The 17,481-nt window shown below is 37.5% G+C and overlaps 1 protein-coding gene across 1 annotated transcript; it reads right to left on the bottom strand.

Moving 5' to 3' along the window:
* Positions 1-756: 756 nt before the first annotated feature.
* On the bottom strand, positions 757-17,008 carry IFT57 (intraflagellar transport 57). The gene is made up of 10 exons (XM_010138471.1): positions 16,787-17,008; positions 15,592-15,710; positions 14,559-14,649; positions 11,437-11,505; positions 10,781-10,903; positions 5,983-6,054; positions 5,257-5,388; positions 4,275-4,337; positions 2,441-2,507; positions 757-1,189 (listed from the first exon to the last, which is right to left on the bottom strand). The coding sequence occupies exons 1-10, from the start codon at positions 17,006-17,008 to the stop codon at positions 1,011-1,013; spliced, it is 1,137 nt and encodes a 378-aa protein (XP_010136773.1). The 3' UTR covers positions 757-1,010.
* Positions 17,009-17,481: the final 473 nt, after the last annotated feature.

Here is a 17,481-nt window from a genome sequence, read left to right as displayed (position 1 = left end):
TATCACACAACCTGATTTGGCAACATTTTTCCTTAACAGAGACAAAAATCAGGTGTGCTGACGTAAGAACAGAAAACAAGAATAATCAAATGATGTCCACAGAGCTCTTCTACATACTGTAAATGAAAGCACTATTTCACCCAATGTTAATATAAAGTGACTCTGCAGAAAATAGTGATGACACATGGAAAAAAATAAGAAAGTCAACAGTAATTTCCAAATAGTACTTTCCATATTCTCTGGTCTTACATAGGTTTTGTTATCATTGCCTCTGTTAGAGGCAATGTAAAAATAAATGTAATTACAAAAAACATCCATACCAGTCTGTCTAGAGGACCACTCAAAAAAAAAGCCCCCAAAAACAAAAAAGTGAGAAATAGGGTGGTTGTTCATTCAAAAATATGTGTAGGGCTGCGCTAGAGCCTAGGTAGTGTGCCAGTATTGCTGAAACATTAGTTTGTTGCTTAATTCATAAACTTCGATGCAAAGCAACAATTTACTTCTACTTGCAGCTGATATAAATTCTGACCCAGCCTTTTAGAAAAGGTCACTGAAAATTATTTCAATATATGATCAGTTAAATATTTTATACTAAATGTATGTAAATGGCTATAATAGGCATTTTGAATTCCTTTAATATCCTTTGCAAGTAATTTTATTTCAGCACTGTAGAATATCAAGATTACAGGCTGTCAGTATCATTTTATAGACTTTCATGCTACATACCGTTCTCCAGTAAATTAGAGACATGTTTGGTAATAACAATTTATTAGGATATTTGGAAGGGATCTGCAGTAAATCTTTACAGTACAAAACTAAACATGGCTCCACGTTGAGTCCAAAATGTGCATGTTACTTCTTAAAAGTGCACGACAAACATCTTGTTAAAAAAAAAAAAACAACAAAAAAGAAGCCCCCCCTCCCCCAACAAAAAGAAAAGTTCTGAACTAACAAAAAAGCAAATAGTAGAAAATGGTATTTTGGGCAAACCAAGTCAGGACCAAACAATTTTAATAGGCACCTATTGTGGCTTTTGGAATCATTGTTGCATGCATATCTCTAGTCATATTGGATTTCTCTTTCAGCTTTGACTGGAGTAATGTGTGTTCCATTACACCGATTTGTATGTCCATCTGAATGGTTTCTTGCTTCAGTTTTGTTAAGGCCTGTTTAATCTTCACTAGAGGAGCTGTTAAAAAAAAGATAAACAGTGCAACTCTGTGTCAGCTACTTAACACAAAAGCATTATTTTCTAGAATTCACTCCTTAAAATTGAAGAGTTGAATGAACAGAAGGGAGTTCTACTCTAAAGACTTGATTGTACTGATACATCATCTTTAATATGCAAGACGCTTTAAAGATAGAAATAGGTGATGATAATTTTGCTGTCTTCTTCACATCTAAGATCTGCATAAAGATGTGCATCAACATTAAGATAGGTTTGTCAATGATGTGTTTTGCTCAGCTGAAAGCCGCATCCTGAATCTTGACTTGGTGTTTGGTAGTGAACAGAAGGCACCTTCAGGAGGATGTCATCTTACCTGTGACAAGCTATTAAAACATTCTGTGCTCCATACTTGGTTTCTAATCCCTCAGTGCCCACTAACATCACCCTATGGATACTGCTGCTGCATCATATTGCGCTTTGTAATACTGGGCTGGGCTCTAGATTTTATCCTGACCCTTAGCCATGCTAAGGTAATACAGAATACAGAATAATACAGAATAATAATACAGTAATACAGAAAAGGTGTTGTGAGGCAGGTGAGTAGCTCCTTCACAGTGAAAAAAGGCTGCACAAAATCTCCTTAAACAATAACACTTAGAACTACTTAAGTAAATTAGCTGTGAGGGATACAGTTAAATATGGGTGCATCTTGCATATTTAGCCCTACGATAACTTGCATCAATTTATTTCTGTATTCATACTCCTTATACATTTGCAACAGAATGTGTTTGTCAGGAAAAAACCCACCAAATTCCGAGTCTGAGACAAACTAATTCAAATAGGTATGTAGCTTCAAATATTTAAAAAGTCCAAACATCACAACACCAAAATGAATTTTCTGACTGACCGCAGCCTCAGTCAGGGAATCTAAGAGCTACTGCCAGTAACTTTTTCAGAGTAAAAGGGCTTGAACCTGTAATGTGTGAATTTCTTCCAGTGAGTTGATAACTGTTCAAAGCAGAGACAATTTTTTTTCTCCAGATTTTTACAAATAAGTTAACAAAGGGGGAAATCCTGGAGTCTCTACCTTATATAGATTTAATTTACCTTTTCAAAGAGGTTCAAAATTCCTGATTTTCTTAGACATCTTTTAAAATTTTAATACTAAATTTTAGCCTAGTTGCTCATTCTGGTTTTGTTTTTAATAAAGGACAAGTCACATACCCGTCACTGAGAAAATGGGTGTTCGGTTTGAGGCAAAAACATACTTACCGCCATCGGTCATACTGCTTCCTTTCTCTTCTGTTTCCTGCTTTACTCTCTCTAATACTTCTGTAATCTTAAAATAGATAATATTTTCTTAATTAAACCAGATGAATGTCAAGTTAAAAAAAGAAAACAAAAAAGTAGTTAAAAAAATTAACTAATGTGTCTTAGTTGTTGCATACAGAGAAACAATTTATTTCAAACATTAAGAAAAAATTAATTTAACTTTAAATAAATTAATGTAAAAATTGCAGCAAAAAGAGTCACAAGTTGGCCAAACAGCATGGTGTTACTGAAAATCTGCACATCCCAAAACAATAAAAACAAGAGTGTTAGTGTTGATACTGATGAAGAATGATACTGGGTGGAAGACAGGAACCAAGATTCACCAAATGACCATGTTAGCTGCCCTTCTGGAAGAGTCAGGACTTCAGCAAGTAACACTGGAAACCTGAGAAGCAGCATGGCAGCAAAATATGGTGCAGCAGTCAAGCCTGCTGGCATGGGTATGTAAAATGCATGTATGAAGAATAAAAGTGCAGTTCAGCACTACCTACAGTGGTACTGGTATCGCCAGGTAGGCTGAGATTTGATTGCTTGCTTGAAAGCAAATCAGTAGTAATATCCAATGTGTCCAGTTTACCTCAAATATGAACCACTGCATCTACACAGTTTGAAGGCTGCCCACTAGGAGCATATTCATCATTACTAATCAGCCAATAATTTCCAAAGCACAAATATATGATAAATCTAAAGTTACTGTAAAGTACTCTCTTTTTCAAACTTACTTTCTTGGGAGTGAAATAGAAAGACGTTCTAATTCTGCAGAATCCATACACTCGGAAATCTTTGCTAGGAAACTCATTAAACTGCTGTTATTACCTACTGCAGCTGGACTAGATGATCATTGTAGGCACCTTCCAACTGAACCATTATTCTATTCTATTCTATTCTATTCTATTCTATTCTATTCTATTCTATTCTATTCTATTCTATTCTATTCTATTCTATTCTATTCTATTCTATTCTATTCTATTCTATTCTATTCTATTCTATTCTATTCTATTCTAGTCCATTCCATTCCATTCCATTCCATTCCTATCCCATCCCATCTCAAACTTGTTTTACAATTTTCAGTATGTTCTTATGGAGTGATCTATTTTATGTGACTATTCCAGACACTTTATCGTCTAATAAATAAAGTGGGTTTTTCAAACACAAACAACAGCCTTTAAAAAATAATTTCCAAATTGGACAAAGGGTAGAAATATTTGGAAATCAGGCAGTAATTCTAAATTATATATTGAGTGTTTTATGGCATATTAAGGCAGTTAGGAGTCTGGGGATTTTAAAATTCTTAAATTTGTCTGATTTAAAGAAAAAAACCCCAAACAATAGAAACACAATTTTATGTATTAAGATAATATGACTGGTATGGAAGAGGTACTATTTAGTCAAATATTGCTTTTACATGCTTGGAAGGTGAAAATTTCAAATTATTAATTTTAACTAAAAGTAAGAGTTAAGCTTTTCTTCTTCTGAAGAGTTTATGGACATCACTTGATTAATCCTCAATAATTCTAGGACACAGTTTATAAAATACAGAATATTTACCCTCTTTTACAAACTGGGGAAATGAAGAGCTCACAATAGTTTTCCCAAATTCACAAAAATAAATGGCAACCTGAGTTTAAAATTTAGGGACTGGACTAGATCGCCTCTACTAAAAAAGCAGATTAATCTTCAACTAGAGAACAAATCAGAAAGCAAACACTAAATGCCAACTCTCTGAAGATTGTTTTAAAATAAGCAAAGGAAAATATGCAAAGATGTGTTCTACCTCAGAAAGCACTTTAATCCTTTCAGTTAGTCCTCCACTTCCCTCCTGGTATTTCTCTTTAGCCTGGAAAGAAACATGTTTTTTGCTGTAATGACAAAGCTGAGAGGTGTACGCAGGCAGCTCAGAAAGAACACCAAAGCTTGCTCTCACACGTCCCAATTGCAGAAACTCTCTCACAAAGTCCCAATGACGTTTACAGTGCTATACATATGAGGACAGGCTTGAAACATCAGCCCCTGTAATGACTACCATTCAAAAATTTAAAGCAGTTTTAAAATTGTAATAGCTAGTCCTAATGCATATGCAATCAGAAGTACGTTTTCTAATAATTTACATGAGGAAATAAAGAAAACTTTTCAGAATGCAGACAGAACTGAATCCTGAAAACCAGAATATTTTGTCATCTACAGTAAATTACTATCTTGATTATTTTTAAAATTCAATAATAAGGTAAACAGAAAGCACAGAGGTTAAATTCTGTTGGTCCTGTTTTAATGTCATACCCACAAAATAGGAAGGCTAGCCACATGACAGCTTATACAGGGTCCTAACTAGGGGATCAAAAAGCTTCTCAAACACCACTCTATTGGCATAAAAACTAAAGGAAGCATAGAAGTAACCGGAGTGGTTTGTGGACATTAGCATGAGTGAAAGATTAGTGCTGGACTGAAGACTAGTTTTTCTACTCATCACAGATGTGTGAACTGCATAGGGAAAGCAGAACTAGCAATTTACTAGCTGTTCAAGATTGGCGACAGATTTATATGATATTCAGGAAAAAAACCATTTATTTTCCCCTTAGAATAGCTGAATAAAAATTGCAAGTTTAGCTTAAAAAACTACTTAATTTGAGAGCCAACCAACATTTCCCCTCTTTATATCCAACAGCAGAGTTCACTCCTCTGAGTCTTCTTTGCCTTCACCACTCACTGCACAGCAAGCAAATACTAGAGAAGGCAACAACAGAAGATCGGTGCCTTACCTCACTCAGCAAGGCTTGTGCTGAACGGTACTCTTGAACCAAGTGCTCCAGCTGATTGTTCATGTACTTTTCCCTGCTATTGATCTTTTCCAATGTTTTGCTGATTTCATTATGGAGCTTGTCAAGGTAACCCTAGAAAATCATATTCTGTGGGTTGGCAGTATACAGATAGTACACAAACAGTATTAAAATGGTGCTGTAATTAAGAAGGGATATGGAAGTCTACAAGTGTGAGAGAAAAATAGTACAGAAATGCTGTGTTTAGCCAACACAAAATTGTTCCTAATGTGTTCTGGTTTGCCCACCTCCAAAACACTTTTAACATTTTAAACTTTACTGCTTTCATCCCTCTCCTCCCCTCAATTCATTAAAAAAGTCAATGTCAGTAAGTTACTCTTACAACAGTATTTGACAGTACTTTGGGGATTTTTATCATCAGTTATTTTCAGATTGTATTATTGCATTACTCTATTTTGCCCTCTGAAGTCAGGATGTACTCATGGTAACACATATGTTAATGAACCCTAATATCCCTCTTAATCCTCACAAGGTATTTTGCCAGTCCCACTGTCCCTAATCACTACTGTATGTTTCCCTTTTTAGTTTTACAGCATTAGTACAAATAAAATGAAAGAAAAAAGATCAATTAAATTCTTAATGCATATTGAATAAAAGAGAAATGTGCTGCTGACAGATCAGTGAAATATTCTCACACGCAAGACATACCCTAGTTTCTTTCAAAGAAGATTCAATTCCATCCTTATGTTGATGCATTTGATCTACACGAATCCTCCAATCCTAAAAAGATGCCAGAAAGTCAAACATAGGTAAGTACAACTTTTATCTTTCTCTGATTACTAAACGAAGGTTGGTATACAAGGTGGGGCAGTTCTCTTTCATATTATTGCCATCTATCATTCTGCCACTGCCATGTTCATTTCCAGAGGCAATGCTTAACGTGACATGATTTATAAATCTCTTAAATGTCACATATGACACTCAGATCTATAAACAAACACTGACATCCTGAATGATACCATGGTAGCTATGCTTTGTCGAGTCTGTTTGATCTTCATGGAACTCTTTCTGCTAGAAACCACTCTGGGCACAAATACTTTAAATGCTGATTATAGCTGCACTAGCTCAGCTCATTCATAGACAAAATGAGTACTTCAAACACCCAACACCTACCAATTCCAGGCTATCAGATCTTCCCTTTCTACTTAGCCCATCCTATTATCAGGAGAAGAATGGAAAGAAAAGAGAGAGGCAGAAAAAAATAAACTTGTTTTTGATAGTAGGACAAAATTAGGACGGGAAAATTATTTGCAGTTTCTAGGTCATAGGAAAGATACATGGACTCAGGGATAGGGAATAAGAAAAGGTGCTGGTTTAGAAATCAGTTCCAGTTCCCAAGCTTTATCGCAAAATTTTCCTTATCAGTGCTAACTTTCTACATCTCCCAGACTCAAAGCACAGCTGCAGACAGAGCGTGAGTTCAAGATGAAGCAGAGTAGCAGCACTGCAGAACTACTGCTATTCCAGTATTGTGTTTCTGAACATGCTAAAAAGTATTTCGAAGATTTTTATGCTTTTGGCACTCCACTGGTCTAAGTGAAAAAAAAAAATTGTTGTTAATGTATCTTTATCACTTGAAATCAAACCTTAGGAAACTTTCTTGTAAGATAAGTACTGTAAAGATCTGTGGAAGGTGACAGTGTTTGCTTTAGTAAGATGACCTGATCGAGGACCTTATCAAAAAGGATGCTAAGCGCAACTTCAAGAGGCACAAACTCAACTGATAAACAATAATGGAGGCAGTAACAAGAAACAAACCTGGCCAGTTACACTAAAGCATAAGGGCATGTGGAGCGTGAGAATGTTTTTATCAGTACAATTATCTGATTGAGGACCTTGTCAAAATGGGATGATAGGGAAAAGAAGGAGGGGAAAAAACAAAACCTTTGGAGACACAGATCTATCAGACAAATGCTAAGGGAGACAAGAAACAAAGTCACACTAACTGATGAGCTATCAAGAAACTGAAAGCATCACTTCGAAGAAGGTGACCCTGGCTTTTGCAGCTGGCAAGAATGCAAACCTGGGGGTGCTGTGTATTTGGGAGAAAGGTTGGGGCAACTATGCAAACTGATGAAGCAACATGCAGAGGAAGAGGACTGGGGAGGAACAAAGTGGAGAACAGAGAAAGGTGTGAGGGCTGGTCATGTGTAATCAGTTGGCAGTTAGTCTGCTTGTCTCTCTGAGCCTTGTGACTCATCACTGCAGTCTGTCCTATCTTACTATTAAATTATTTTAAAATTGCCTTTCTGTGTTACCTCATGCTCTATCCCGTGCAGGTATGAGTGCTGCCAGAACTAATTGCCAGCTGCTGGTGAAAGGCAGTATGGGCCCATATCAGACCAGGGCTGGTATCAGACCAGGGCTGCAGGTGTTCCAGGCCTATGGTGTCTGCAACCAGAGACAGTGGGGATCTCAGTGCCACAGAAGCAGGTGAGGGTCTCAGCCACCAAGGCAGGACCAGCACGTATACCAAAATCCAGCTACCAGGAACGACCGGTGTGAGGAAAACATGTGAAGGGCTCAGTGCCAGCAGCTGGAGTGAAGACTGTGGGTCACAAGCCCATGTTGCTGGTGCCAGCTGCTGGGGTGGGGACAGGCAAGTGTTTGCATCTTCCCTAAATCTGCTGTGCCCTTGTAAAATTCAATAGCAGACTTAAAACTGAACTAGCTTCTAAGTAGTACGTCCTAGATCCAGGCCTGAGTATGAGGCAGGCAGAGAGTATGTGCTGGTATTCTGGGTGACCTACAAATGTAGATTGTCCTTAAGATGAACATGTGAGTGTTCTCACATGTTCAAAGAGTGCATCTCTTTGCTGGCAAGCATCAACTGGACTAGCCAGCAAGTAGAAGAGCAGTGAAAAATGTTATGAGGGCCTAGGATCCAGGCAGGGGGATCAGACAGACAGAAGGACCGTGAATGGGCATGAGCTTGTGAATCTAGAGAGCAGGGTGTGTGTGCTTTCACTAATGAAATTCAATCTTAATTAACTGAAAAGGAGGAGTGTGTGTGTGTGTGTGGGGGGGGGTGCCTGCCTGTCTATGCTTATATTTTAAGGGGGTTCTACAAGTGCTGTTGAAGACAGGGCCTTGTTTATGGCAGTTTGTGTAGCTGGCCATGTCAGGGTCCTTTGTGTGTCTGGTGATGTGTGCTTAACTTTGCTACTGATTGAACCTGCAAACAGGAAAGATGCAGCATCAGTCTGAGATGGGGACCCACAGGTCCCCAGGCACACAGGGCTGTGCTGCAGCACCTGAACAAGAGGAATTCCCGATCCCGGAGCTCCTGGAGGATACAGCCACTTATAATGTACAGGTACAGAAGAAATCCTGGCTTAAAACAGCTGCACAGTAAACATGTGCCATCCTAAAATCACAGTCAGTTCCACGGGTATGAAATGAGGCTATCCCCCTGCCTAGGACAAGCACATAACTACCAAGGAACTGGTGATTCCGTCTCACTATCTCAGAAGAGCATAGCCAACAGCTGTTCAGCCCATGAGGTTCACCCACTGTCTACAGTTGCGCTGCTGTCCACTATTCCAGAAAAAAACATAGGCTAGTAGAGAAAATGTGCTTATGCTGGGTTTTAAGTTTGCAGCAGACTGAAATCTTTGTTGGTCTTGTGACAATTGTTCACAATTTGCCAAACTTTGGAGTTTAAATTAAAACAACAAACACCAACACCCACCCCCCCAAACTTTACAAAAAAGTTCTAGTTTCTAATGCCATTGATTAAACCACTAAACCTCCTGGTACTACATTTATATGCATAGCTTGGGAAAGAGAATATGAAGCTTTTCTTGTAGAATGAAACAAGGGCAAACATATCTCTCTGATTATTTCTGAAAGTATGAAAGCACAGAAGGTAGAAAAAGAATAATCCTCTTTTCATGTTTATTTTGACATATTTCTTAAAGCTAAGAGATGGTGCGTTAACCTGGAAGCTAGTAAACCTCAGTCACTACAGTGGCTTTAATTTTCCATATGTATCTTTATTAAGTTTTAATTTCTTACTGTGAGAATCAAGCATCATGTTCTCTGTAACAGATGGGCCTGCTGAGGATCACAGGAAGATGACTCCAACCAGGCAATTCTTCACATAGAAGAATGCAGTATAGTGTAAGACAGGCAAGCAATTTAGCAGACAGCTGAAAGCTTAGCCTAATTTTGGCAAGATTTTGGCAAGACATCTTTCAGTGAATTCTGTATCACTGCCACAGACTGCTATAGCATTCCAACTAGCTGGGTAACTGCAAGCGAGCAATTTCTATACTGCACCAATCAGTGTGCTATAACAGCTCCTAGAAAGCATGTTTAAGGTAATGCTAGGAATAGGTCCTAGGTTTGGACTTGCCAGAGATAGATGTCTACTTCATTCCATACAATCAACCTTTCATGTGGTTGACAAATGGAACAGTTGAAAGATCAGAAAGTCAGAAAGCCAATCACATCATGGGCTGCATCAAGAGAAGTGTGGCCAGCAGGTCAAGGGAGGTGATCCTCCCTCTCTCCTCCACTCTCAAGACACCCCGCCTGCAGTACTGCGTTCAGTTCTGGGTCACCCAGCATAAGAAAGACACAGACCTGCTTGAATAGGACCATGAAGATGATCACGGAGATGATCATAAGAGCTCTTCGCCTATGAGGACAGGCTGAGAGAGTTGGGGTTGTTCAGTCTGCAGAAGAGAAGGCTCTGGAGAGACCTTATTGCAGCCTTCCAGTACTTAAAGGGGACCTACAGGAAAGATGGGGAGGGACTCTTTGTCAGGGGGTGTAGTGATAGAATGAGGGGTGATGGTTTTAAACTGAAAGAGGTTAGATTTAGATTAGATACTAGGAATAAATTTTTCACTGCGGAGGCGGTGAGACACTGGAAAAGGTTGTGGAACAGAGAAGCTGTGCATGTCCCCTCCCTGGAAGTGTTCAAGGCTAGGTTGGATGGGGCTTTGAGCAACCAGGTCTAGTGGAAGATGTCTCTGCCCATGGCAGAGGGTTTGGAACAAGATGATCTTTAAGGTCCTTTCCAGACTAAACCATTCTAAGATTCTTTGATTCTATAAGAAGTTCATCATCTTTCTTCCAGGAAGATGTTTTAATAGCTGTTAAATTGAGGGTGTAATTTTTCGGAAGTGTGAATATATTGGAAGTGTTTAAAAATTTAAGAGGTTTCCACTGAATAAATATATGGAAATAAACAAACAGAAATCAGGTGCCCCATAAGCAGCAGAAAAAAATACCCTTATAGAATAATGGAACACAAACCTACTGAAAATTATTGCTTCTAGAGTCAAAGTTCAAAGGTTCAGACAAGATAGCACTGGAGAGCCCATTAGGCACAATTCTTAGTATGACAAAATAAAATAATTGTAAATGGAAAGTAAACAACATTGACAGAAATCACACTTTAATGACCACACACACAGAGAGATCCATTCCCGTATACCTTATTGTCAGTCCTGACTGTAACTTTCAGCTGTGGAAGCACATGTTCCACTTCCAGATTCCACTCTGCTGCATCTGTTGTGGACTGTAAAATCTCTTCTTGCTTTGCAGAGTCATTCATGTCCTGTGTAGGGATCACGTTTATGTACAAAATATCATTGTCAGGCACAGTGAGACCTGCTAGAAATCATACTACAATGGCTTACAGTGTTCAGATTCAGAAAAATATTTCTATCCAGAATGATCTAAACTACAAATGTAACAGATTTCTTTAGTGGCTTTCTTTGAATTCATAAAGATTTGGAATTAAACATATCTTCTCATCACATTTAAAATTGAAAAGAATGAAAAGTATATAATAAGAAATTATAATACATTTCACAAATAGCAGGGAAAAATTATATTCAAGAAACTAAGACCGCATTTCCCTAAAAGTCTCTGCAAAAATTTCTTGCCAGTGTTTCCAGCACCCTTGCAGTGGTATCAGTTTAGAAACTGGCTGCACACTTTTCTTTTAAAATAAGCTGATTCATTTCAGTTGGAATGTTTTTTAAAGTTTAGACCATGCAGGGATTTTCAGACTTAAATCCAACAGAAATAAATTGGTGCTACAGAGGTAAAAATCTCTCAAGAGAGGTCTGGTGGGTTACAACTTACTGATCTGTAGGTTTGTGCCTTTAGAACATTCAGGTCAATAAAGTTTTCTTCATTGTCTGACTCTTCTTCCTTAAGGAGAGTTACAAAGTAAGATGTCAGTAACTATTGCACAATCTTTCTCTACAGTTTTATTCTGCAGGAGCATAGGACAAGTAGTGTTAAATTCCCTATTTCTGAGCAAAAGAAGACATGGAAAGTTTATGATCATGAAGCTTCTACTTACTTAAAATCCCATAAGGAGACACAATATCTGAGACAAGCTGAAAGATGAAAGCTACTGCACATTTCCCTCAGGGTGCCGCAGTATTTAAAAACTAAACCAACCAACCAGAAATAAAACCAAAACCTAAGCCCTCTTACATCAAATGGGCCAATATCAGTTTAGTTGTATGGTAACTGTAATTTCTTGTTTCCTAAAGCTTTGCATTAAAAATAAAACCAAAACAAAAAACAAACCACAACTAGACCTGAACATAGTTTTCAAGATGTTGTTTGCACGACACATTTGAAGTTGCAGAATGATGCCACATTTCAAGAGTGCAGAATGAGAAAATTCAAATTGAGGCAATCAATTTTTCTTGCCCATGACACTACACAATGGGCTGATGGTTTTATAGAATTCTCTAATATAATCTCAAAATTGCATTTCTCAGTGACCATGATCAGCTCAAAGCCCATCACTGCATAAGTCAAAGATGCTTTTTCTGTGCATTACCCATTCATCTATGCTTAACTTCACCTGCCATTCTATCACCCATACGTTTCACCCTTATACACCTTGTCCTTCCGTAGCTCTTTTGTTACCCAACCCTTCCACCAAAGTCAAATTTCGTTATCTACCTCCTTTCCAAACAAATCATGAAAGCTGCAATAACACAGATCTTAGTGTAGAACACTTCAGGACTCAGCTAGTGAAAACCTGGAATCTTATTCCTCTGACTTACCTAGTTTTTAACTAACAGGGACCACTTTGTTTTACTCTTGTTGTGTTTGGCCTCTAATCCCCTGAATACTTGCAAGAAATGAATAGTGAATAGATTGGGACTATCTTTTGCTAAACGGACAATGTATGTTTGTGCAGCACTTAGAAGAACATGTAACAACACTACAAAAACAACATGAAGACTAGGTATCAGAACTGAGAAACAAAACTGTGCAGAGTTCCTTCCACACACAGCCTTGCTACCTAATACAGGCTATCCAGTTGCCCAAAATTCACAGAACTAGGCTTGTCTCTGTCAGCCTCATCAATTCCATTCAGAAGAATCAAAACCAAAGAAAAATCAATGCACCTCAAGCATTTACCTACTGGAAATACTGATAAATTCAGTTATGGATACAGATAATACATCCAGGAAATATCAATATATCGGCAGCCACAATGCACATAATTAATCCCTGTAGAACCATTAGGGGCTCTAAAAAGTGATTAAGCACTTGGTATAAACCTAGCTCAATGTTTTTTACAATACACAAACACAGAAGAGCTAATAGAACATGTTAGTTGTGAAAATCATGGGCTAAGATACTATCTGGGAGTAAACACCGAGTTTCTTTGAAGGGTTTCATCTGTGCTTTAGTTAACTTCGAAGTGTTTTGTTCCCACTTCCCCATTTAAACAGCTTAGACCTTAAACAGATACACTGAAGAGCAGACAGCTGACTGTTTTCATATTTAAAATTTTTATCCAACAGCTTATATTTCTGAGGCTGGTCAAACATGCAGTACAGAACGTCTCTTGTTATTCATGACTCTTCCTGCAGCCAGACATCCCCATCGCAATATTTGCATGTGTAGGAAATTTCAGAATAGAAGTTTGCAATTTTTCTTGGATAATAAAAATGAGAAAAATAACAGTAACAGGAAAATCGTGCAAAAATGAAGAATAGAATAAAACTTTTCAATTCTTGTGGACCACTGTGGCATATAAATTGGGACTATAATCAGAACCATAAAGTAACATTACTGGCACTCTATTTCCAATTTTTATGACCTTTAATTTTTTCCCAAGCACTTGAAAAATGTGAACACAAAAATGGGAAAGTTGTGGCATTTTCTATCCAGTACTGCTGAGTATTAGCACTCCAGAAAATTGTTTTCCCCTCAAGTAATTTACTGCCACAGCAAGTGAGCACCTCCAGGCTCACAGCGTTCAATATTTCAGTTTTGATCTATGTTTGTTTTACAGAATCATCATCTTTTGGAGAAACTGCATGTGAAACTAACTTCTTTTTGTATTTCTCACTTTACTTATCTTCAGCTAACCTTCTTCTCCTGAACGTTTAAGTCAGCACTAAAAAGACTCACTTGGAGAAGACTGAGAGAGGCCCATGAAAATGCCAATGTCTTGTGATCACATTATGCTGCCAGTTAACAGTGAGACTCCAACTCTCATAATCTTCTGAGAAAGCCAATCAGCAAGAAACAACTTCTGTTCAACATCCATCCATCAGTAAGTACTAAGAGCATATTTGAACTTACAGGTGTATTTCATAGGCTGTTTCACAGACATGAAAACTTCACCGTAATAATTATAGTTAAAAAGCAGGAATAAATAAAACAGCTGATCCTCAAACATTGCCATCTCGTTGGTAAAAGGTATTTCAACACAGAAAGACCTATTCTGCAGTCGGAATGGATCATGGGATACTACCATTCCATTCATGGAACACATAACAATGAGCTGCCATGACCTTTGTCTACAGAAACAAACCTGTAACCTTTATTTAGGTTTTTGTTGGTGTTTTTTCACCAAATATTAGCCAGTTCTGTAAACAGGGATTGAAGTTTCATTTAACATCCACAGCTGTAGCACTAGAAAATAAACAATTCTGAATCTATGTAATTTTAATGTACGGTTAGATTCCACTTCACTTTATATGAACTATAAATGCACAAAAGAAGATATGCTCTGTCTTGAAGACTTAAAAACCTTATCTGAAAGGAAACAAAAACTCTACAGAGAAGCTGACAATGCAGGAATGGAGATGCAGGAAAAAAGGGAGGTTGAACAGCTGATGGAAAAGACTTCTCGAACAAAACCAAACAAAATAAGCAGCGAGTAAAAATTTCCTCATAGTTGACCAATACTGATAAAATCAAAACTAGTCAGGTAAACCTACCGCAAGATCCTCTTCCAGTTTATTAAGCATTAATTCTGCATCATCTTCTGTTATTTCTTCTTCTTCTAGCTCTTCTGTTGGATATGCTGGCCTGAAATTAGGTCAAAAAACAGCAGAGCTTTTAAACACAGTAAATTAGAAATACTTCTGTAAATTGCTCCTAAGAAAACAAAACATTTCATGAGAAGTACAGATAATGTGGAATATGGCTAGGCAGTGATTAGTGTCTCACTAATAAAAATTAACACTCAGACTGAAAAGTCTTTGTTTATCTTGGATTATCTTAAAAGTAAGGGTTAGTTATTATGCCAAGTAGTACAGTACATTCATACTACAAAGACATCTGGGAGTAAATTCTGATTTGTTTCCTCTTTTGATCTAACCTCTTAAAATCGAAGTGCAAGTCACCACAGCCTTATTTTCAGCCTACAGTAGAATGTGCGTACTAAACAGAAGAAAGAGTAAAATATTTCCAAGGTAGAAATTACTTCGCTATACCAATTTCAAAACCCATCAGAGGGAAGGAATGAAATAAACAACACTTTTTAAAGAATTTTCATATACTTGAAATTATCCGTCACCTAATGTCTTCTAAGATTCCTTTCAGATTAAATACTCAAAGTTACTGTAGCCTGCTTGTGACACAATCACATACTGTGCAAACCTTCAACTGAAGGGGTCAAGAATTTAGCTCTTGACCTAAAAGGACATTAAACGTTTCAACCCAACTGTCAGATTAACAAGCAGTTATGCATGAGGAAATGACCAAAAAAAGGTCATCAGTCAAATCTTTACTGATTAGCTAAGTCTATTAATGGCCCAAACTTATCCTTGCTGGTAACAGACTACATTGTGTGAAATTGCATTAGGAATTAATTGGTCCCACTGCTTCAAGCCTAGTTGAATTTTGCATCTCATGAAACATCAAGTAAAACATTTTTAGCCATTACCATGTTTTGTCTTTACAATTACAACTTACTTTTCATTGCTGGAAAACAATGCATAAGGGAGGATGCTTAAAAGCACACTATACCTTTTCCAGCGAAAGCCACTGTACTTCAAGGCTTCTTCAGCTAAACAATCAAGAACATAGCACACTTGCTCTCCGTAACCTGCCTTTAATTTTGAGGGAGGAAAATCCACAGGCCTTCCCTAAAAGAAAGAGATATGCTGTTTACTAATGGCTATCCATCAATTTGGGTTTCCTTCCAGGCAGATAACAAGATTTTTTCACTAAAACCAAAGTGTCTATTGTGTATGAAGATTTTACTAATGTTAATTCACGTTCTTCCGCTATGCAGCTTCAGTCAGGCAACAGAGGGGAAAACAGAACAACCCAAGAAACAGATGCAGTGTAGAAATCTTAAAGCACCAGGTAAAAAGATACTCATAGGGTGCAGAAGAATCAGAATCCGCAAGGGAGTTAGATAGTCAAGCACACCAGTGACATGCTGGCAAGGTAAGAAGAGCTATGGAGAAACTCAGTTATTGAGACTTAACCCCCGGCTTTTCAACATTGCCTTGACTGTTTCAGATTTTATTTATAAAATATTTTATTTTTATTTATCACTGTCCTCCTGCAGAATAAACATCTTAGTTTGTTATGGTTTAACTCCTTTAGGAACAGTGTTCTTAACATCATTCACAGCTGCATCACAATATAATCTTCCATACTTTCCTGAAGTCAATATACTCTCCTGACCTTTGGGGTTTTTTTAAATACTGAAAAGAAGTCCCATTAGTTCCTAGAAGTTTCTGCAACCTTTTACTCCTTAACAAAAAAATGAAAAAAATAAGAACAGAACTCTAAACCATTTCCTTCACAATAAATTATATACCATTGACTGTGGCAGGAGCAGGATCACAAGCACTGTGTAAACTTTCCAGATAAAATCTTTGAAAATTATACTACTATAAATGAGCAACTTATATGACACTACAAGAAGAAAGCCTCATTTAACCCATTTTACAGATTTGGAAAAAACTAACTGGAATCATATATAATATTGTAGGACTGTATTGGTGGTGTCAAAAAATTAGCAAGTAGATACAGACTGTATAAACTTCCAATAAACTAATTAACCTAGTACAAACTTATACATAGGAAAAGTGTGTCCAGTTCTTGGGAACACAATTAGACAGGAGAGGAAGTGTGTCATTACTGTTATTTCTGAAGATTTTGCACGTGCTTGAAATACACTTGGGAAAACAGTATATTCAACACTTACAAATGATCGCAATTCTGAGAGTATATTTGATACCACTGCATTGGGTTGATCATATTCTTGTGGCTGTTCGAAGGGATGTCCCGCTTTAGTGATCAGCCAAGCAGCAAGCGTGCAAAACATAGAGAACTGCTCACCAGAATTAGTGGTCAGTGCAAAGTAGTGCCTGTTTAAAAAGGGGAAAAAAAGGTAAATATTTTGAGCTCCTGAAGCTCTTAACACCATTATAAGCCAGCATAGGCTAGAAAGCAGTTTCTTAAACTGACTTTCTCAATGAGTGATCCATCTGAACTAAATTCCGGATGTCTAGTTTTACACATAACCACAGAGGACTAAGTTTTCTATGTGCAGCTCATCTGTTTCCCACTTTAAGTAAACATACTGTCAACATAACACAGCAAACAGCCCACTTAAAAACAAAATTAAAATGATCTGCGACTGGAAGCCAGTCTGGATTTGTCTCATCTTTTATCTACTTTAGAACATACTGAAAAATGCTTTAGAAGAGCATATCGCTCTCCATTAAAGGGAGTTAGGACAAATAGCACAAAGGTATCTGTATTTGGGTATATAACTACACCTTTAATAAATAAATAAGCACAAAGTGACCACATGAAAACTTGAATGCCACTTCCTTGAGATGGGGAGAACAAATTTACTGAAGCCTCACTGCCTAAAGAGATACTTCCTCTTTCTGT

This window comes from Buceros rhinoceros, unplaced genomic scaffold, assembly GCF_000710305.1.
Source record: "Buceros rhinoceros silvestris isolate BGI_N320 unplaced genomic scaffold, ASM71030v1 scaffold27070, whole genome shotgun sequence".
Lineage (NCBI taxonomy): Eukaryota > Metazoa > Chordata > Aves > Bucerotiformes > Bucerotidae > Buceros > Buceros rhinoceros.
This window is presented reverse-complemented; position numbering and strand designations above follow the sequence as displayed.

Coding starts and splice junctions, on each gene's coding strand:
- IFT57 (XM_010138471.1), bottom strand. CDS start 17,008: ATGGTGTTAAGAGCTTCAGGAGCTCAAAATATTTACCTTTTTTTCCCC. Junction 10,904..11,436: donor AGGCACAAACCTACAGATCA/GTAAGTTGTAAC, acceptor ATCCCTACACAG/GACATGAATGACTCTGCAAA. Junction 4,338..5,256: donor CACAAGCCTTGCTGAGTGAG/GTAAGGCACCGA, acceptor GTTTCTTTCCAG/GCTAAAGAGAAATACCAGGA.